At 38.0% G+C, this 24165-nt stretch overlaps 1 protein-coding gene across 2 annotated transcripts in view; it reads left to right on the plus strand.

Moving 5' to 3' along the window:
• LOC145686678 (NACHT domain- and WD repeat-containing protein 1) overlaps positions 1-24165 on the plus strand; it is a 1466154-nt gene that overhangs the window by 1188444 nt on the left and 253545 nt on the right. For both annotated transcript variants that reach the window (XM_081760197.1, XM_081760198.1), the window contains one exon: positions 10286-10470. In XM_081760197.1, coding sequence (XP_081616323.1) covers positions 10286-10470 — 185 coding nt within the window. The remainder of the gene's footprint in view (positions 1-10285; positions 10471-24165) is intronic.

The following is a 24165-nucleotide window of genomic DNA, read 5'->3' on the forward strand; positions in this document are numbered from 1 at the left end:
TTATATAGATTGTTTGGGCCTTATACCGAGACGTTTTGACGTATAATTAGCGTCATACTAAAGGCCTGACTACTGCAGGAGACATATGTGGGCAGTATTCAGAGAGAATTCGTTAATCGAAAGTTAGTCACAGACTAGTTAGTAAGGATACTAAATCTTTACTAAGGATGATGCACTTTTTGGTATTCAGAGTCTACTTTGAGTAGAACTAACATGATGATTTGGGTATGATTAACTTATAGAGCCCCAATGCATCGGTGAGTAATATAAATGTGGCAACTACGGAAAAGTAGATGAGCGCATGCGTAGTCTGTAAAAATGAATATACATGAATTACGAAATACGAAAGGTTGGGTCGCACGCTAAACCGTGGCTAAAAGATTAGTCTCTTTTTCTAGATTAATTAGTCACATGTGATTAACTTCGTCCAATACTACGTCCTAATCAGAGACTGTGTATACAATTTTGATAACCATCCGTTAGTCAAACTCGTAGTAAGATGTTAATCAGACCTCAAACCGACTCTGCGTAAGGGCCATGTTAGTCGAACTCTTTAGTATGGCACTAATCATGCGTCAAAACGACTCTGTAATTCCCTAACTGTTAAAAAAAACACTTTTAACCAACAGATTGAATCTATTAAATTGTGTCTTATTCTATGGGTGATACACATACTTTTATCAGTGATATATACTACTAGTAATAATCCATTTCTTTCTCACAATCCGCCGTTGCATGTATGCAGAATAAAAGTACAAATGAAGTACCCAATATCTTTCTGAAGAGGATTTGGTACACGCTGACTTATTGGAAAAGATCGACCCTAGCGGCATAACCAGTATGCCCGACAGTAGAAATATGAAAAACTTGCCAAGAACGAAGTTTGGTCCACCATTTACCAATCAACATAACGTCTACCAAAGAAGACAAATCCCGAATAGCAGTTCGAATTCAAAATCGTTGGATAAATGACGGCATATTGCTGGTTGTACAACATATACTTTATTCTACGTTTGCCAACATATGTTTCAACTTTATTATTGCAGTAACCAAATTCCAATCATCCCAACCATTGGCCAAATAGGGCGTACGAGGTGTGCTTGTAAGAGATATAGGATGATATTCAAAGAGAATCCATTAATCAAACGTTAGTCACGCGATTAGTTAGTATCGTTTCAGTTCTGTACTAAGGAAAGTGTACCTTTTGGTATTCAGAGTTTGCTTGGAGTCCAGCTAATCAGTTGATTTGGGTGTGATTAACTAATATAACCTCAATACATCGCGTGAGAAAAATAAACGTGGTAACTAGGGAAATCTAGACGTGCGCGTGCATAGTCTGTAAAAAGAAAAAATATATGAAATACGAAATTCGAAATGTGTTATTTGTGGTTTGACAACTTAAAAATAGCTCCGAAATTCAATTATAATTATAATATTATTTGTTTCTGAGGGATAAGTTGACAGGAGGGATAAGTAGAAGTCAATTAAATAGAAGGATTATGTTGTAATTATAATGGAAGATAATTTATCGACCAATTGTATACTTCCTTCAGACTTAAAAGAAAGAAAAAAACAGTTCTGCTATTGTAAGGGACTAGGCTTAATAGCTGCTTCATAGTTAACTCACCCGATGATGTGAATGGAAAGACAGGTAATTAATAATAGTGATGATCAAATGCAAGTTCAAGACCAAGACCAGGGTGGTCTTGGTCTTGCACACCCAGTCTTTGTCTTGGTCTTGGTCTTACTTGCAAGAGTCTTGTTAAGTCTTGCTTTTAAGAAATCTTATACTTTTCATAGGTAAACTTTACTCTAGATATAAGGGACAATAAATTCTACAATGTACCAATAGTAACGGAAATACAATGTATATATCTAAATGTAATACTTTACCTTCGTGTAAGTATGATGATAGTGTACAAAATAGGCGATGACCATTATTTTTTTTAATAAGTGCCTACGCTTTACTACTACTAATCACAACGTTTCGTAATCTTTTTTATATTTTTAACAGATCGAACACCCAACTGGTTCCCAAACTGGGGAGACTATCCCTGAGACACATGAAAAAAAAATCAAGTCAGCACAGATTACTGGAATACAATGAATTGCAAAATTATTTTTACACTCTAAAGGTGTCAAATATTTAGCTTTTCAACCACGATTAGCTAATCTTTGTATTGAACAAACTGCGAATTAAATGTTGAGATTTTGTTTTACTGATTCCAATTTGTATTCTATAGAGCAGAAACATAGACATTACGTAAAAGCGATAAAAAAAAAATAATTGCAGGCTTTCGAAACGTGGACATGGAGGAAGAAAAAGAGAGAATTAGTTGTATTGAACGGAAAACGAATGAGATGGTGTTAAAAATAGTAGCAGTAGGGAAGAAAAGAAGACTTTTAGATGTAATTAAGAGGACGAAGAGGAACTGGTTGGAATATTGCTGAGGACGAAATGTATTATGAGGAACATGCTAGTGTGTATGGTGGAAAGAAATAGAGGGAGGGAGCGAAAGAGACTGTAGTTGAGTCAAGACGAAGAGACCAGCTGATGATCACCGTACATCGAAGCTCCTCAGTTGCAGCAAGTGACCTGTCAATAATGGCAGAATAGCTATGATGCTGATGACATGTTCAGCAATATTGACCAAACAAGAGAGAGAAAAATATTAAATAATACTTGAGTGGGTCCGCCGAACAACGTTGCAAGTAACAACAATCCAAGTTTACAGAAATCAAAAAAATATATATATGTAGATTAAGAATATGCTTTAAATTTACTTTCTCGGTTTCAAACTATGCCTTTATATCAAATGATGTTACATAGAATTGGAACTTCTATCACAGTGCCGTTGTTCTGTTAATATCTCAATGTGACAGAAATTGTCGCTTGCAACGTTGTTCGGCTTACAAATTGAATTATTATAATCAAACCTCTTAATATTTTAGAGTAATTTGAGTGAAAATTGAAAACGACTTAACTGTCTATGTCTTTTGTGTAAACTCAGTTAATAAAGGTGACCAAGAAAGTTCTGTCACTTTTCTACCCACCATCTTCGAACATCGATATGTCACCGAAGGCGTACCTGGAAGATCAAAAATAGTCCACTTCAGCATCCACGATCTTCTGCCAACGTTTTAGAAGTCCATGGATTCCATCGCGATAGAACTTGGCGGGCCGTGAAACGAAGAAAGTATCAAGTGCATTTTGTACTTCTACTAGGGATTTGAACTGGCGTCCTCTAAGATGATTGTCCAAGGAAGGGAACAGGTGATAATCTTACGGTGCAATGTCCGAGGATTATGGTGGTGCACTGGTGTTTCCCATCCAAGGCGTAGAATAGTGTCCCGGTCATCCTAGGAACGTGGGGCTTAGCGCTGTCCTGTAACAGGTGGACCATTTGCGATTCAAAAGTACTGGCTCCAGGGTTTTAAGTTTTTCTATAACACGGATCAACTGCTGACAGTACACAGTTGCACTGATGCTTTGACCAGCTGGTAGCAGTTCCCGATGTACGATGCCACGAACAATCCACCAAAGACACAAGAGGACCTTCTTCTGGTGCAGTGCCGGTTTGGGTTTTTATAACCGGTTCATTGGAAGCTAACCAATGATAATGGCGCCGTGGAGCTTCCTACAGGACCCACTTCTCATCCCATGTCATCCTATCCACAAATAGCTCCTTCATCAGACGAGACAGCAAAGAAACACAGATGTCTGCTCACGTTGCCTTCTAGTTCGGAGTCAAATCATGTGGGACCCATCGACCCAACTTGTAGTGTTTCCCAAGTTGATGGAGGTGCTGCCGAATGGTTTCTCTACTCACACTGAATTGTAGTCCCAGTTCCTCATATGTCTGGCCACTGTTCGCCTCAATTGCCGCCTAAAAATATTCATTTTGTGCATGTGTTGGTCTTCCGGCATGTGTTGTGTCTTCGAGTGTTTCGTCACTGTCCCTTAATTTGTTAGACCTCCGCTGCACTGTCCGCGTACTCATGACACTCTCACCAAAGACCTGGCATATGTTCCGTCCCGCTGCAGCGGTGTTTGACCCTAGTTTGAACTCGTTAAGCATACACGCCCCTATGACTCTCTGTAGAGGTCCCATGTTCACTGTATCCTTACGGACGTTTACGGTGTAACTGAACTGCTACAACCAAGAAGTATGTTGGATATACCCAACCAACAACTGATCTTTGCTTATCTCCATTCGCATTCAGCTCACGGTGTGAGGGCCAATGGAACACAGACCCCCACAAAAAGCGACAGAACTTTCTTGGTTACTTTTTTGTATAAATACTTTTGACCTATATTAGAAATACAAAATAGCGGCATTAAACTTCAAGTTATTTGAAATAACTGCACAAAATCATTCTCACTTGTGAATATGGATTATTTATTGTTGTATAATGTTATATCGCTCAATCCTCGATGTGCCGTATACCTAAGGAGGCTAAAAGTTATATTGATAAACGATTATTCAACTTATAAGCATCCCCCATGAAATCAAACTTGCGGTCACATGCACTTAAGTTTTTGTCCATGTCATGAAAATGTTATTTCGATATTAATTTTATGAGTACACATTAAAAATTTCCAACGGATGCTTATTCCTCGGAGCCAAGGCTATACCCATGTAGTCAGCACCTATGGTGTACGGAATTACCGATGTTCAATACTAAATTTCTCTTTAGTTTTGAAAGAAGAACACCACTAATATGCTTTGAAATGAAATATCTAGTTTACCGTCCCACGTTATGCACCAAGGCTAAGGAAGATGGTGATGATGAGAAATGACTAAAATGGTTGAATGAAGAAAGTAGGAGGAAACGGAAAACCCCAGAAAACCCACGCAGATGGTATTTGTTCACCAAAAAAGCTCACATGGCGCAAGATGACATCTGTGTGGCTTGGAAAGGGTAATAACTAGAGGAAACGCGAACAACCGTTTCCGAAAACAACATATTGTAACTATATGCTACAGGGCGGATCGACTCAAACGGATTGCATAAACTACTGGGAGCACTCCAGCAGCATTTTTACTGATGCCAAGAAATTCAAGTGAAAGATGTAATGATTTTTCCCCTCCCTTTTTACATTATATAAAAAAATGAAGTGTAAAAGTACTTGTTCAAGAATCTTGAGCAAGAGTCTTGGTCTTGCATCGGGATTCCTGGTCTTGGTCTTGCATCGGGATTCCTGGTCTTGGTCTTGGTGTTGCATGCAAGACTCTTGCAAAAACTGCAATACCAGGACTGTTGCGCTCATCACTAATTCATTACCATTTTATTCTCATAATGTACGTTTATTGTGGCTAAACAGGCTACCCCTTGCTCTAAATTAATTAGTGTAATGCGATTAACTTAGTCAACTATTAAGTGCTAATCAGAGATACTGAATACATTTTTTATAGGATTGCGTTTGTCAAACCGTTAGTATAGCGATAATCGTACGTCAAAACGACTCTGCATAAGACTCATACCGCCTTAAGGAGAGTCATTTTGACGAATGATTAGCGTAATATTAAAGGCCTGACTACTGCAAGAAGCATCTGTTAGTCCAACTCTTTAGTATGGCACTAATCACGAGTCAGGACGACTCTGCATAGGCCCCATAGAGATTTTGGGCCTCATTCCTTAGCAGTTTGCGTCGACGCAACGCAAAATTTTGCAATAATCCGCATAGCACCGTTTGTTGTTCCTTTTGCGTTGCGTTCCAATCCGTTAATTTTGCCAAGACTGATATGGAATGAGGCCCCTAGAGTAGAAGTTATATAACATGTTAATATGTGAGCCTGAAACGACTGCTATTTTGCTGATCGATTAAACATGAACAGCATTTGAATATTATAGTAGTCGTTTTATCTTCTATGGATACCTCTTAGGAATTGTTATCGACTCAGAGAACACAATTAAATAACAGTTGTTCTTCATCTGAAACAATCCTCGTTTTTCTCTTACCAGGGTTATTGCAATACTCGTAGTGGTATTTGAGATCTGGTAATCCTGTTCATGGCCGAGTGAGTCTTCTGCAAACGGATTTCTTTTTTCGAATGACAAAATGAATGGTCTTCTGCGTTTGCAAACACTTACTCAACGGCAATCCAAGAGACAATAACAGTCCTTGTCCCATAGAAAGAGGCACAGAGAGTGAGTGAGTGTACGACCACTATTTGCACATGCAGGCACACTCCAAATAAACGATCACTAAGTACATGTATACATATATGGGATGCTCTGAGGTATATAGAGGGAGATATTCACATGCGTATGTACTCAAAATGTTCAACTTGGTTTCCAAGTGGTTTTGTGTGGTGGTCGCTTCCCAGAGGGACCACTTCAGCAATTTGAAGAGCCTTGTTGATGGAATGCCAATAATAGTGATTGAACCCGTATTTACCTCATCATCAGAAGGGAAGAAAAAACCCATAGCTATACATTGATTGACTGTGAAATAGTTTTTTATTTGCATTATGAGCATTTGCTCGTTTATTGTTTCTTCTTCCCTCTCTGAGTCTCATAAAGAAAGAAGTTTCTTTTTTTAAAAACGACCTTTTATAACTCATATATTACAAGAGCCCTACTCAGTGTTTATCTGCAATGTACATGTCCAAAATGATTGTCGCATATCTATAACTGTCTTCTTGTAAGAATATAATTTGATAATGATTTTGCAGGGTACTTTTAATACTGTTACTATGTGTATCATTAAGAAATGTATATTTGTGGTAAATTTCATAGGAAAAGAATTATAAAAACGAAAATTAGAATGAGTAAAACGATATGTTGCTAAATGGACATTAAAGTTTTATTTACGTTTTATTGTTCTTATTTACTGCTCCTTTGACATGAAATTTGTCACCGCCGATTATACACATATGAACTAGGGATGGCCACAAAGTTTCGGTTCCGGCGGAACCGGTTCTCGGAGATCCGGTTTTCAGAACCGGTTCCGGACCTGGATCCGAAAACCCGGTTCCAGAACCGGATCTTAGGAACCGGTTCCATATCTGGATCCGAAAACCCGGTTCCAGAACCTGATCTTAGGAACCGGTTCCATATCTGGATCCGAAAACCCGGTTCCAGAACCGGATCTTAAGAACCGGTTCCAGATCTGGATCTGAAAACCCGGTTCCAGAACCAGATCTTAGGAACCGGTTCCAGATCTGGATCTGAAAACCCGGTTCCAGAACCGGATCTTAGGAACCGGTTCCAGACCTGGATCCGAAAGCCCTTAAAGACCCGTAAAGAGGCATAAAGTTCACCTTCAAAAATAATGCAAGGAGGACCATGCGCTTGTGCCTTCCCCGCCCAGACCCGCTTGTGCCCCCCCAAAAAAATTTGGTCCACCAGTGGATGTTTAGCCAAATGAGTTGGCCAGTTTGCCTGTTTAGCCAATGAGTTTGCCAGTTACCCAGTTTATTTAGCCAAATGAGACAAGCTGCCACCGCCTGGGCGCCTGCCTGTCGCTTCCACCATTTCATCTAGCATACTGTTCACAGCTTGCCAGCAGCTCGGGTTTAGCGTAGGGATGGTCACAAAGTTTCGGTTCCAGCGGAACCGGTTCCAGACCTGGATCCGAAGAACCGGTTCCAGACCTAGATCCGAAGAACCGGTTCCAGACCTGGATCCGAAAAACCGGTTCCGGAACCGGATCCTCTAGAACCGGATCCGTTCAGACCCGAAAACCGGTTCCACCAGGAACCGGTTCTGGCCATCCCTAATATGAACATTTAAGAAATACCGGGAGAATTCGTCATCAAATTATATTCCTACAACAACATATTTATAGACATGCGACAATAATTTTGGACATGAGTGTACATGCAACTTAGCTATAAATGTCATCTTAAAATCAATCTTTATTGACAACATTGCGGATTAGGATCAGGTCTAAGAAAAATTGCCCAATTTAGCTAACAATTCTTTTCGGTACAGAAACTAATGGAATCTCATCCTTTCTTTATTTTGAGAATAAGATTAATTACTCAAATCATTATTAAAGCAAATAGCAGTCAGGGGCGGATCCAGGACGGACTTCTGGAGGGGGACGGTGGGTTGTAATACTGCTACTTAGAGCTACTTTTAAGAGCTACAAACTCTGGGATGGGATTTATTAATATATAAAAGATTTTTTTTAAAGTCCTCTTCTGGGGGGGGGGGCGATCGCCCCGATCGACCCCTCTGAATCCGCCACTAATAGCAGTGCACACTAAGTGAAGGAGCTTGGTTTTCATAATGTACACAACATGAAAAATGAAGTTTCAATTTTTGTGTCTCCTCTCACTCTCGGGTGTCCATTTATTGGAGTGGAGTGCAAATCCTCCATTTATTGTTAAAAAAAAATACGGTCATATTCTTTGTGAAGTTCTCAAATCAAACATTGCCCCCGTCAAGTGAACTTTGTGGTGGACAAACACCGTGTGCGTGGGTTTTGTCGGGGTTCTCCCGTTTCCTCCCACTTTCTTCATTCCACCCTTTCATTCATTACTCATCATCACCGTCTCCTTTAGCCTAACCGGTTTAACCGTGGGACGTAAAACTCAAAGATTTCGATTTCAAATCAATCATTTTAACTGGTTCTCACCTGAAATATTTATAATATAGTGCTTTCTGCTTCTACATTGATCAAAAGTACTAAAATCCCTTGAAACCGTTTCTTCATTTTCAGTTCTTGGGGTAACTCTGGCCATGTTTTGGTAGCATTATTGACCTAGTACAGTACTAAAAGTATATAGCACAAGGCAGGTGCGCAGCCAGAAATTTTTGTTGACAGGGGTTCAAGCTTTGGGGGAAATGGTTCGATACTACAAGCCTGTACGTCTATGTAATATTGAACGGATATTATTCTGAACTCGTAAAGATAATAAGTAATTCTAAAATACTTCTATCAATATTTTCGGGGAAAAAATGATAAAATTAGATTGTTTTTATAAGAGAAAGAGTACAAATGAAGTGTAAGATCAAATTTTCATGCTACATCAATTATTTCCCTGTTAAACAAATATTGTTTCATTGATAAAGTAAGTTTTCGGGGGGTCCGGACTCGCTGGACTCCACTCGTGGATGCACCACTGGCACAATTTCAAAATATACCTGGAACAAATCATATGTAAATTGACTATTCGAAAACAAGGGGTAAACCACAATTCCGCAAGCCGCAAGTTTTCCGGTTTCGAGTTGCTGTAACACTATGACCTATAGGTCAGCTCACAGATGACGAGAAGAACCGTAGTAGAAGTAGTGTGACGTAGGTATGGGCTCGCCCACTTTTCGCACGGGGGTTTCAAATGACACTACGTAATAGCACACATATAACTTTACCCGGAGTAGCAGACGTCATCTAAGTATAGACCACACCTCAAAACCCGATAAATGGACTTGACCGTGTCGTTGACCTTTCCCCGTAACGCCTGTTTTAGGGTTCTTCTCGTCATCTGTGAGCTGTATATGGTTGTGGATACTGCAGGCAGAAAGATTAGAAAAATAGCAAGGTACATTTCGTTTCAATTCATGCTTTTCTAATACAAATTTTAATAGATAAATATACCATTAGTAAGAACAAATAGATAGCAATTGGCAATTAAAGGTATAGAATTGGCCCAAACTAGAGCTAATAGCTAAATCTAATCTTTTCTAGCTAATCAATATCTGACAATGATTAGATGATGCCATAAAATGGATAAAGTAGTAACACTGTCGGCCCGAATTAGAGAAGCGATACTCAAATCTGGATGATCCAGATAAAAACTGTTACTTAAGTGACTCACGTGATGTCTCATAATTGGTGACCATGACGGCCCAAATTTTTCTTTGCTCTCTCTTTTGTTAATTTAAATGGTGTAACATTTCTTTCTTGGTGGTACAGAAATAACATAAAAGTCTGAGCAAATTAAAATTTGAAATTGAAGATGACGCACTGTAACTAAATGAACCCGAAAACCTCATTATCAGCCAGTGTTGAATTCAGACATGTTCAAGTGGGGATTGAGCCCCCTAGAATATATATGCGCCCCTGATAAAGCACTGATACCTTTTCTTTTGGGTGTCGACAAATTTTAATGAAGTTTTGCATATAACAAATTTATTTCGGGGGACTTGAGCCCCATAGCTACCCCCTAAATACACCACTGCATGTTCCAAACACGTTTTGTTTCTCAGTGCAGCCAAAATTATTGGTACTATTTCTAAATTTGTAAGTTCATCCTGTTATCTTGTTACATAGACAGTGCGATAAGAGTTTTCTGGAAATAATGATTTTTTTCTTCTTTCCTTTTCGTAGGGACACTGGGCCAGCGGACTCTTGTGAGAGCACAGTTGAAGACTGGTCACAAGCGTTTGATGAGCTACAAAGGTTAATGCAGGCGGCCGCTCGACATCTTGTGAAGTCTGAAAACCACAACACGCCAAGCAAATTTCGTAGAATCCTTCAATCAGCTGTTGAACAACAATTTACATACGCACTAGGTGAGTATATGTCCCAATTAGATATATATCTAGTGATAAATATAGTGAGAATTTTCATTTTATGAGGAACATATTTACTAAATATGCTAGCCTCAAAGACTGCAAGATGACGCTCATCTAAGCTCTGTAAGCAGTAATGATTTTTGAGGTGGCTCGAGAGCGATTATCCCCCTCCTCTGGGACCATATATTCTGTCATGATCAATGTGGATTTCCAGTAGTTTCATAATACAGCTTTTTGGTCCCAGTATACTGAAATCCTCCTCCCCCTGGGGAAAATATGCTTTGAAACCATCCCTATCTGTAAGTATGGTCATCCAGATCATCAAAATGTATAAAATCGTTATCAAAATACAACTTCAATCTAGTAAGTATCAGGATCAACAATCAATGACTGAGACTAGTGTTCCTTCAAGACCCAGATTTTTTTGGGGAGGTGGGGGGTCGGGCAGGAGTTCAAGCTTTGGGGCGTGAGGTCCAATATTGTATTAAACAATTTATTGCCAATATGTAGTATTGAACATTTATTGTCATAGAAGGAAATGGTATTAGATAGCAATGAGCAGTCCTGTGCAAACGAAAATGAAAAGAAATCTTTGTCCCACGGTTATGCCGGTTAGGCTAAAGGAGACGGTGATAATGAATGAAATGAATAAAGTGGGAGGAAACGGGAGAACCCCTAGAAAACCCACGCACATGGTGTTTGTCCACCACAAAGTCCACTTGGCGGGGTCTGGGATCGAACCCGGGATCCCAAGCACCAGAGGTGAACACTCTACCACTGAGCCACCGCGGCCTCCACTGTGCAAACGATTCAGGGTCTGAAGAGAATATACCATCACAACCCGCAACACTCTGCCAATACCGAAAATGGTTCACATTTACTACTATTTCCGGTTTCAATACTTATTTCGGTATACCAAAAAGGGCAAGAGATCCGAATGGAGTTTTTTTTTTCAATTGGCTCAGCTTCCCAAGCTGTGGTTTCTATCTTCTCTCGTCGTCTTCTTTCATCTATCCAATCAGGAAGTTGTTCGAATTAACGATTTCCGGTTTTAATATTTATCTTCATAGAACAAAAACACTGTGACATAGCAACTAACGACTCTTTGATATAGATTCAGCGTCCGAGAGATAGATTCTATCTTTGATCTTTTAGTTCTATCGCAACTAGTAGTCATAGCTGTACTACTTCAAGTTTGAGTATACAATTCGCATGGTTTGTAAGCGTACTGTAGTTTCACACTGTGCAATGAAGCTTACTTGTTTTGGATTAATTGCGTAATAATAGTTTTCTAACGATGTTGACCTTTGAACACGTTCATTTCCTGTACTGGTCACTATGGCGACTAGATGTATGAGTTTGGTGCCTTATTTGTGTAACGTTTGTATCCCTATGTTTACTTGCCGGTTGCTAAATGGATTGAAAACATAATACTGTACATAAATTAAACATAACTTTCTTACAAGGCTGTCTATATTCTTTATTATAAATTAACGAGAAATGTTACAGTTTCGCAAGTATATCACTTCCTTCTTCAGACTACTATTCCAACTGAAATCATAGATAACGTAACATAATTTGTTATCTCTACCAATCAAGAATCATTTTTTCATTTTTCATTAAAATTCAAAATATTTGTCCATTGCTGTGACAATTTTAAGTCCTTAACAGAAATAGTACATTGTTAATTAATCTTTATATTTCTTTTAACATATATTAACTAAATTAAATACTAATTAACTATCTAAATATTGAAATTTTCTACCTAATATTGAATACTGAATTTTCTACCTGAATATTGATTACTAATTAACTACGTGAATATTGAGAAACATATAAATAAAATTTAACCCTATATTGTCCTTATATTCTACTTTTCTTCTTTCTTCTTTCTTCCCTTTTCAAAATGTCCTCCCATTCTTCATTAATACTCAAACCACTATTCAAGTTCATAGCTTTAACGTACACTTCTTTTATCCTCTTCGCTTCTTTCCACTTCCTAACCAGTTGTCTCCCTTCATATTCCAATATTTTCGCTCCTTCCCAGTTTACTTCGTGGCCTGTTTCATCTACGTGCTTGTAAATGGCATTCGTGTCTCTCTTCAATCTTACATAATCTTTATGCTGTTTTAAACGTTCTTGCATTCTCTTCTTGGTTTCTCCTATATACACCTTATCACACATCCCACACGGTACTTCATATATCACTCCTTTCTTACATAATTCCGCTGACGTTCTCATCTTCTTTTTCTTGATGATATCTATTATCTTCATTCCTCCTTGCCTGTACGTCTTAATACCTTCTCTCTTAAGAATTCTTCTTATCTTCTCTGATATCACCCCTGCACTTTCAATACCATGCCATCTTTTCTTCTTGTGCTCTTTTTTCTCTTCTTCTTTCTCAGTTTTCTTCCTTCTCTTCTTGCTCTTTTTCTTGACCTTATCACTGTAACCATTGTCTTTCAATTGTTCCCATAGTCTTTCTATATCTTTCTCCTTTTGATCTTCCTTCGTATTTATAATTTTGATCTCTTCCATATTCCTAATGAAATTAATTTTTGTTCCTTCATCGACATCACTTCTTTTATTGCAGTAAACTTCTGATGCACATTCTTTTTGAAACCACGATGTTATAAAATTTCCTTCCTTTGTTCTCTTTACTTTGATATCTAAGAAATTTATTACACCTTCTTTTTCTATTTCCTTCTCTAACATGATACCTTTTCTTTCATCATTCAATTCTCCAATAAATTTCTCCAATTGCCTTCTGGTTCCTTTCCATACTCCAAAACAATCATCCACATAACTACAGAACAATATTAATTTATCACCACCTTTTTTCTTTTTTATAATTTTATTTATATGTTTTTCAATATTCACGTAGTTAATTAGTAATCAATATTCAGGTAGAAAATTCAGTATTCAATATTAGGTAGAAAATTTCAATATTTAGATAGTTAATTAGTATTTAATTTAGTTAATATATGTTAAAACAAATATAAAGATTAATTAACAATGTATTATTTCTGTTAAGAGTTTAAAATTGTCACAACAATGGACATATATTTTGAATTTTAATGAAAAATGAAAAAATGATTCTTGATTGGTAGAGATAACAAATTATGTTACGTTATCTATGATTTCAGTTCGAGTAGTAGTCTGAAGAAGGAAGTGATATACTTCCGAAACTGTAACATTTCTCGTTAATTTATAATAAAGAGTATAGACAGCCTTGTAAGAAACTTATGTTTAATTTATGTTTAAGATGGACACAAGGCCTTTTTATAAAAATATTTATAATACTGTAGTAAATTCGTTGTATAGTTCGATTTCCAATTTACCTTGAACCTCAAGTATAAAATGCCATTAGTATAATTAATGTATGCCAGTAATTATAACTTAAATTCAAGACATGTATGAGAGGGGACCCAAAAGAAACCGCACTTTTGTTCTAAAAAGTATTCCCACTATTTGAATCATCTCTGGTACTCTTCAACTTTGATATCGTCCAGTGTCCATTGCGAAGCTCTTTCTAAAGCCTCCAGATCATCAAAGCGCATTCCTTTTAATTTTTTTTTTCGTTACCGGAAACAGAAAATAATTTGTCAAAATGTTTGGATTACTTTCAATCTGATTTTTCATGTCCTGGATCAAATCAGATGAATGGCTTTATTATTATTATTATTATTTTATTCAGTGTGAACAAACGAGGAACAAACTTAGCCGCAACTTTTAAATCCTCAGTCCAAATCCGCTGTGACGATCTCCAACTCATTCCTGTGTGTTCGGAAACTTGGTCGATCGTAAAACGAAGATCCTCCTTGACTTTTCGGTGGACTTTTTTTCAATGTTTTCGTCGTTTTGAGATGATGAGGGGTGTCAAGATCGAGCATGATCTTCAATACTCATCTCACCACGTTTAAAGTACCCAAACCACTCAAAAACTCGTGTGTGATTCAAAGCATCCTTCTTAAAAGCCTATTGAAGTATTTGGTAAGTTTTCGTTGCCGATTTTTCAAGTAGAAAGCAATATTTTAAACACATTCTTTGTTCGTTTAAATCTGCTATAACGATTTCGCAGGCAGCAAACGAGAACAGTTGATATAAACAACACAAGCTCGCATTAACCTCCTACACATACGCCCCTTCGGCAAATGATTTGGACTTTACTAGACTCACCTAGCGATACGCCTCTCTACCAGGCCCATATCCAGGGGGGTCTACCCCCCCTAAAATGTTCACGGTAGACTGGCAAGGTGATGAACTATAGTATGGTTGCATCGGCTCCCCCTAACTTCAGCCGGGCCCCCCTACATTTTTTGGCTGGCTACAGTCCTGCTCTCTACTACGCCTAGGAATGGCCGCGCGCTTTTAATTCGGTTTCTTTTGGGTTCCCTTTCGTATGTGGTGGCTCAGTGGTAGAGCGCTCTTATTACGCTTTACGTGTGTGGAGTCCCTCGTTCGATCCCAGCTCATGTCAGGTGAACTCGTGGTGGAGAAACACTGTCTGGGTTGTTGATTGTCTCGGGATTCTCCCATTTCCTCCCACTGTCTTCACTCGACTATTTCATTCATTGTATCAAATTGGTTTTTGTATGTTTGTGGTAAATTACTTTTTTTTAACTAGCACCTAGATCAGAACAAACTTTCGAGTGCTATCGTATGTGTGCAATCTGCATAACTTATCCGATCTTAAGCAAACTTTGGCATATTAGGTAAACGTTCATTTGCTTAGTAAACATTTAAAATGCTATTCACATGTTTGGTTTTTGAGACATTGCCCAGCACAATTTGAGTTTACGGGCTTCTCACCAACCTGGAAAATCTAGTTAAGTGGGAGAATTTGTGAAAGTGCCAGAAAAGTCAGGGTTTTTCGTGAAAAAGTGAAAAACCAAGCAGTTTTAAGTACGGGTGTTTACCTCTCAGAGCCCATTTCTCTTTTTGCCTTACTCAGTTATTTAGGAGGGGATATTTTATAAAATAAATTGGTTTGTTTTGCAAAATTTCTATACCTACACATACACAAAAGTGAAATGAAATCTTTTAAGTTTTACGTCTTACGATTATACCTGCTAGGCTAAAAGAGACTGTAATAATGAGAAATGACTGAAATGGTGAAATGATGAAAGTCGGAGGAAACCCCTTCACCCGGTGTTTGTCCACCACGAAGCTCACTTGGCGCGAGCTGGGATTGAAAAAAGGACCCAATGCACCAAAGGTGAACGCTCTACTACTGAGGCATCGCGACCCCTACACATACACACTATATGCATGTAAATGTACAGTAGATGAGAAACCTCCTGTCTAAAAAAAAAATATAGCTGTTTTTTCTACATTCTTTATAGATCTGGAAATCTGGAAATCGCGACCTCGAAAACCTACAAATAAGCGCGAGTCATGTTTAAACTTAGTAAAATTTTTGGAAAGAAGGATTTTTTTAACTGCTGTTTAGAAGAACAATTAAGGTAAAATATACGGAAGAATTCTGTCAAACGTCAGCTTCAGGTTAAAGCTTAAAATTTAAATGTTAACTAATTGCAGAGTGTAGATATGATATTAACCCTACAATGCATGGTGAGACAGATATGGGTCATAGTGGTAAATAATCTGTGCTTTCTTACATAACGGTATGTAGTTGCTAATGCATGTTGAACCAAGATTGAGAACGTTCGAAGCTAGTTATAATTCCATAGTTTCCGCATGGATGACACAATTAAGCGTACCGCTTCTTCCGTTACTCATTTTTGTTTTCACTTGCAAAATTATTTTTTCGCAGAAAATAAAAAATCATGCATTGTAGGGTTAATATAAGCGATTAACGAAATTAAAAAACTAATCCAAAGACGAGACATCTACCAATCTATACAACTTACTGATCTGAAAAATCGATATCCATAAGTGTAGAACCGTCATTCGAGAAAAATTGATGAAAAAACGAATTTCGTTGTAAGCCTAAAAGCTTATCCTTGAACGAGAACCATAACAATTATTAAAGTGAAATTGATAGTGAAATATACCGTCGTTAAACTATTCATTATGAGAGTAGTAAGACGATCTACGTAGTATCGTTAATGCTATACAGCCTAAAATGTTCATTAACTCTTAAATTTAATTAACATCCCATAAAGACAACAGATGAAGATCGTGTAACATTCATTCAGTGCCGCCAACTTACTAGAACAAAAATGGCTACCATTTCAAAAGTTCCGTTCTTTATTGAATACCCTGTATATTATATATATCACACTTAACTGACCAAGATAACATGCTGGGTGACATTTTCATGCGTAATTTTCGAGAAAACAGACTTTTTTGTATTTAAAAGTGTGTCATTTGATGCTAATGATAATAATTGATAGTTTCGATTTTACTAGAATATCTTTTTATTTATTTACTAATGCACTGTATATGTAGCAAAATGCTAACTAGCCGATTGTATTTATTTTTATATGCATTTTCCTAACAGTGACCCACAACCTCTGTATTCACATACTATTTGTACTAGAGGGTGTTTTATTTTTAAATCGGGAAACATTTCCTAGTTGTCATTATTATTAGCCATTTAGTGGTGGAGATTAATGTGTATCAGTGGTAAAACTCTCATATCTAATGTAAGGGGTCCTTGGTTCAATAACAGGCAGTGGTGTATTTAGGGCGCTATCGGGCTCAAATCTCCCCGAAATAAATTTGTTACTTTTCGCATTCCACGTACAGCAATATTACTTCTTATAGTTTCTAAGAATTTGATTGACTAAGAATTTTATTATGTTCTTTGTTCAGAAATAATACTGTTATTTATCAAGTTTCATTCCAGGTAAGAACTGAGTTATTTTTCTTTCTTTCGTTCATTCTACTCTGCAGTTTGTTTTTCTTAGTTGTTACTTTCTTTCGTTTCTCCTATCATACTTTCGGCCGTTGTTAGTTGTGATTAAGTCAGCAGCCGTCAGTAACACCAAAACTAAGAAGAGCTGATAAGTGAAACTGATGTCCCACACCAACTTGCACGGATTAATTACTATAGCAAAGGAATATTTACATCGTTTAGTTATAAAGTAAGGTAAATGTTTGAATTAAAGAAAATGACCAGAGGGGAATAAATAGACCGGGAAATTAGGTAGGCCAAGAGGATGCTTTCTTTTTCTTCTAAAATTAGAATAAAAGGTTAGATTCACTGCTGAATTTTTATGTGTATGATACCACATAACATTCACCAGTCTGCAATTCTTGCCATTAAAACTTTAATTTATGCATAAATTAAAATATATTTAATTCTGAAACTCAGGTGGGCAATTACCTACCCCCTGCTTCTCCGTATTGTGAATAGCCCCTCCCCGGAAACAAAATCCTAAATACGCCACTGAAGACGCCATGTGATTTTGTGTGTCTTAGTTTTTTAAAGGACCTCCCATTTCCTCCCAGCTTCTCATTCTACCAATGCTTCCATAATCATTCAATTTTATAATCATCCGTCTCTTTAGTCTACAACACTAACACGTGGAACGTACTTTTTTCATCTCTTTCAGTGATGCCACTTGTTTCTTTTTAGGTGTTCTAACGTAATTATGTGCATTATTGTCAAATGGACCAAGTTTAGATTACTATTTTCTCCTGCTCATTGTCATATCTTTCAGCACAAACATTGGGGCTAGACGGTTAAACGTACATTTTGATTACTTAAGTTTTATGCTCCTTCATAGAGTTTTCTCTTTCTAGCGTACCAGAGGGCGAAGATCTTTCTTGCTTGAACAAACAGACTGGCGTAAGTGAGAAGGGAGTTCGTTCCCATGCGCCCTGTCACTTATGTAGCTTTATGTCTGTGTTTGCTTCTGTCGCGAAACGTGTCCACCAGTGGATTGAGGAGATTTGCCCCTCAAAAAAGTTTTCATCTATCCTATCGGAAACCCATCCACCAATTTATCGTCCGGAAGACTAAAGAAAACATTCTATTCATACGAGGCATCAGTCAAGCGTTCAGTGTTCAGCCTCTGAGGTAATATTGAAATTCTATTATAAGTGGTGGGACTTGCTTTCTATCAAATTTGAAAGTCTAGACAGTCGCAACGTCACTAGGAAGTACAGTGGAACATTCTTCTCCATACTATGCAAGTAGAGACACCATGTCAGAGAATTTTCGTTTACCATTCAATAAGAGAACCATTAAGAGAACCATTTTGCAGTGTCATGTTTACATATTTCAATATTGAGCACAAGAATGAGGGAACCTCTTGCTTCCCTCGCTCGTCTATTGGCTCACGCAAGCCTTGTAAAGTTTAGCCACGGAACAAAATATCACTTTCATGACACCTTTTCGAGACGAGTCAGTCTCAACTGTTGTCTGATAGTCAAGAAACACATACATTTTACGAAACAAAACATTATTTTTACGACACCTTTTCGAGACGAGACAGTTTCAACTGTTGTCTGATCTGCAATAAACAGACATTTTCTTAGATAAAACGTTATTTTTACGAGACCTTTTCGAGAAGAGACAGTCCGTCACGCAGACAACCTTAGTCCTTTAATTGATTCCCGATGAGAGAGCATTGAACGGATTCCACCGTAAATGTCTTACATAGCCATCATGCCGAAAAGTAATGATGATTTTCAGTTTACAGACTCTTTCAGCAGCGAGGCTATATAAGATGTGAATCTACAGCTTAACGTGTTATCCGAACCACTTGAGCTTCCGCCAGGAATCGAACCCGGTTTCCCATGTTAAAGGTTCGTACGCTAACCACTTAGCCACGAGGAAGCTCCTGGTGTCGAAAGGGACGCTAAACTTCAGTGAAAAGGGAACTTTTTTGTAAAATAATTGTTGAAATATCAATAAATGGCTACGGACGCAATTTCAGGAATCGATTCTTTCTTGATTGTTTCATTGAATTACACTCGTCCTTAGACAGCGGTGAGGCTATATTAAATTAGACCTGTAGTTGTAAAAGGGGTCTAGATCTTTGATGCTTTCACACCGGGAATCGAACCCAGAATCTTGTTTACCAAAGTTTCATTATATGATAATCGTATTCATTCCCTTCTAGTATTCTAGTAGAGAAGGCGTAAATACACCTGTTTCCCGGGACAATTGAATTTCGTCTATGCAAGCTTGATAAAACAATTTGAGCCCACTGCTACTGTTTGCCGGAATTCGTTTTCCGTTTGCCATCCATTACTTGTATGGCTGTTAGTTGTCAGATTTTGACGGGCATTTTTGTGTATTTTTATTTTTTCTAAATATATATATATATATATATATATATATATATATATATATATATATATATATATATATATATATATATATATATATATATATATATACGTATCTTGTATTTTTGTGGGGCTTATATGCAATAAGTATGATCTGCATAAGTGACCATTCAGTATTTATTGTGATATGCCTAAATAAGGAGTGTAGATTAAGCTTAAAACTATTGTAGTCAGTGCCTTAAAAGTACTCGATCCTTACCAATCTGATGTTGGTAATTTATAGCCTTCTGGCTTAAATGAAACATCAGACATAGATATCGAGTTTAAGAATTACATTTGTTAACATTGATATAGGGGTGTGTTGTGTATCTTGTTAAGTTGTGAGCGTAATGTTTAAGTAAGGACATAATATTCTCTTTCACACACTGAACTTTTGTACCGGTACTGGATGGCTTCCTTCGCAGAATATGGTAACAGATCGTGCTCAGATATCGAAAAGTCGGGTTTGCTGAAATCACTACTTTTCCAGTCAAATTTAGGCTAAGATGGTGTTACCTTGAACACTACTCTAGGGTAAAGGAATGTCAAGGTTTTCTTTGCGTACCAGCCCAAAAATGTAGGGGGGGGGGCGGCTGAAGTTAGGGAGGCTTGATTCAACCTTATTATAGTTCATTTGCAAGCCTACCGTGAAAATTTTAGGGGGGGAAGCAAAACTTTAGGGGGCGGCCCCCTAGACCCCCTGGATAGGGCCTGTTGCGTACATCTAACTGATCTCAAAGGAGAGGTTAATTGAGGGTGTTTGTTGCATACTTCGACCTGTTAGTAGCTTGCTGTGGTACCAGTGGCGGAGCTACAGCTGGGAGAGGAGGGGCCACCGCCACCCCAATATTTTTCTCGCCCCACGTTTGCCCCCCAATTTTTCTATATAGAACCGATGAATAATAATAATATGTACAACCGATAAAAATAATATTCAAAGCAAAACAAGTATGGTTGTCTCGCTCCCCTAAAATTTTTCTTTCCTGCCCTCTTGCTCCCCTACTATTACAAGTCTAGCGCCGCCACTATATGGTACTGGATATAAATAAACTGAATTTATTAAATCTCCAGTTTATATACTATGGATTATTGTAAACATGAAAAGTACTTGAGTAGGAGCTAAATTTTATTATATAACTTGTATGTATAAAATACATGAAGTAAGCCTCTAAAAGTATAAAAACTGTAAGTAATAAAATACAAGAATTTTGATAATGGATCCTAATCTGTTGTTCCCATCCACTGGTTTGAAATGTATGCCTGTTTTATACAACTTCCTTTAAGTTTCAACAAGTTGTCCTTATCTGTTCATGATGGATTCTTGTCACCTTCTGTTGTGCTTTGTACGTATATAATCTCTGCGAGCCTTAACAGTAACTCAGAAGCTCAAATTCCATTGTTGTAAAGTTGTTCTACCGAAGTTCACGAGAGGGAGTCTCAAGAGTATCTTGTTGAAATGTTTTCCGAAGTGTCTCTAGTATCGTGAGACATCTTGAATCTCTTCTTTTAAGTAGGCCAAAGTTAAAAAAAAAAAAGTATATTGGCAACGCATCAAATGACTTGACAACATTGAGGAAAAGAAACGTCTTAGAAACAGTGTTGTTGTCCACAAATAGAGAAAGTTTTCGTCCTGTCTCGATTATGGTCTCGAAAACGAGACGATTCTTTTAAACTTCGAGACGAGGCGAGTAATACTACTTCACCTAAGTCTTAGATCTCAACTGTTTAAGTGCTACATCATGCGTAGTATAAGAATCAGTGGCGTATTTACGAATTTCGTTCGGGGGGCTTTGCTAACTTTCCGGGGACTTTGCCTGAAAATGTGAAAATTCTGCAAGATATTTCATATACTTTACTATAGTAAGTAAGATTTCGGTGGGGGCTTAAGCCCGGAAGCCCCCCCCCCTAAATATGCCACTGATAAGAACTATAAATTGATAAAGGAATCGTACGAACTAATGAAGAGCATTTATCACCTTTTAAAGGTACGCACGTTATTTCACAATATACTCCAGGAATAAATATTGTTTAAATGTTATATCAAACAGTTCGTTCGGGGATTAGGGATTAGGAATTAGCTTTCTGGGCTTTTGGCATCTATGGCCATGTTAGCTCGTCAGTTGAGTTTAACGTCCCATTCAGCAGCGACGTAGAGCTACTGATTAATGTGGCTCTATGAGACGTGGATCTACTTATTAACGTGGCATTCGAATCATATAAGCTCCCACTGGAAATTGAACCAATGTCTCCCACGCCAAGGGAGTGTACGCTAATCAGTTAGCTACGAAGGAGCTTTGTTAGCCCGTCATGAATGAGGGTTGAAAACGCTTGGCAATCACACTGCCCGAGAAAATGTAAAGAGGAAAGCATTGGGAAGGAAGGAAGCAACCTAGGACCCATATGTTAGATACTTTCCCGATATTTGCCTGGTGTGAATGAGGAAAAACCCAGGAAAATCTCACTCAGGCTAGCTGGTCTGAGAAAGCTTTTACACTTTTTTGACAGCGTGTTCCCACCGGGAATCGAACCCGAGACCGTTCACAGCAAAGACGAAAACGTTAGCAGCTACGCTATGCAGGGCCACATCAAACCCTTCGTGAACCTCTCATAATGCGGAAGGATTCTAACAACTTGTTGATGAAATTGAGAAAAAATCAGAGCATAACCAAAATGAAACGAGAAAACTTGCGAGAAACGAGATGCGACAAGAAAGAATCTAGACGAGACGAGAGTTCTACAAACATTCATGAGACGAGACGAGGGAAGTTTATTTCTTGTCTCGTCTCGAGTCATAGCCAACACCACTTAGAAGCCTCTGTTGTTGTAGCGTTATGTATCTTCGAACTAAAAGAGCGGTTTCCTAGTATGCGAACCAAGATCTTACCAGAAATGATTCTTAACTATAAAATGGATTTTATAAAATCTGATAATAGTTTTAAATTGCTACTTACATGTAACATACCCCAAAGTTGTAGCTGCTAATGGGCATAAATAATGACGTTATGGTACAATAAATATCTGGCAAAAGTGAACCCAGAAAATTTTAAGGTAACTTCAAAGGAATTTAACTCTTTCGCTGCCACCTTGATTTCAGAAACCGCAACCCAATGTGCCACCTACACTTTTGCAACGAACTAGCTACATTTAGCGGAAACCAAACACACTACAGAAAATGGCCAGGCAACACTGTGTACCACCAGAGTATAAAAGCTGTATACCTACTAGAGGTCTGCACGGGCCGGAATATTTAGCTTGGACCCAGCCTGGCCAGTGTAATGTGATGCCCGATCCGAGTCCGAAATATGTTTTAGCATTTACGCCCGAGTCCGGCCCGAGCTCATGTGATAATCAAATGAGCCTGAAATAAGCCAGAATTACAGAAACTTTATAATTCACGCAAAATTGTATTTTTATCTACAGCAATTACAAGTTTAATTTTGCTGTTGTGCTTTAATAAAAGTTCTCCAGAAAGAACAATCTAATAAATATTGTTGTATAGTATATTTACAAAGTTAGACACGAGAAATATGGATGTATAAAATTTACTTGCCCAGCCCGGCCCGGCCCGAAGTGATATATGCTTTATAGGCCCGAGGTTTCGAACCGAACCCGTGCAGACCTCTAATACCTGCGTGCCATTTTACAGAGAATTTCTATACTGAGCCAAATGGCGTCAATGACACACAGCAATAGATATGAATGACGTCATATGGCGTCAAGTGGCAGCGAACGAGTTAAACAATGTATAAGAGATTTTAGTAAAAGTAATCATCCTATAGGGGCTATCGAAAGGCATTATCACTAATGCTGTCAATAATGCAGTTCTGCTAACTTGGGGTGCACTTTTTAATATCCAAATGACACTACATCATGTTATTAAGTACGCTCTATAAGATGACTGCATAATGATAAACAAAAATATAAGTCTATTACGTAGCAGAGTTGCAAACTTTAAGGGTTATTTGAGAAGAGTTGATTGAGTTGAGTTCGAGTTTAACGTTCCGTTCAGCAGCGAGGCTATATGAGACGTGGACCTACTGATTAACGTGGAATCCGAACCACATGAGCTCCCGCCGGGAATCGAACCCGGGCCTCCCACGCCACAGGCGCGTACGCTAACCGCTTAGCCACGGAGGAGCTTGGTTATTTGAGAAGATTCATTGCAATAACTTTGATCCATCGATAGCAAAATATAGAAAAACAAGTTACGTTTGATGAAAGCAGTTCCTAAGAGAAGTATTCTAACCGCAAGTACAAAAATATGGACACTAACTCAACAGTGCTGCAACAAAATAAGATGAAATGCTTGAGCTTATGGCCTTTTTTTATGGCCTTTATGCTAAGGAAGATGATAGTTAAAGTAAGGGAATGATGATGGAAAAATTGGTAGAATGAGAAATTGGGAGTGCCGTAGAAAACTCACGGGCACGATGTCCGCCACAAATT

Source organism: Thermobia domestica, chromosome 5 (assembly GCF_964235325.1).
Source record: "Thermobia domestica chromosome 5, izTheDome1.hap1.1, whole genome shotgun sequence".
In the NCBI taxonomy this organism is placed as follows: domain Eukaryota; kingdom Metazoa; phylum Arthropoda; class Insecta; order Zygentoma; family Lepismatidae; genus Thermobia; species Thermobia domestica.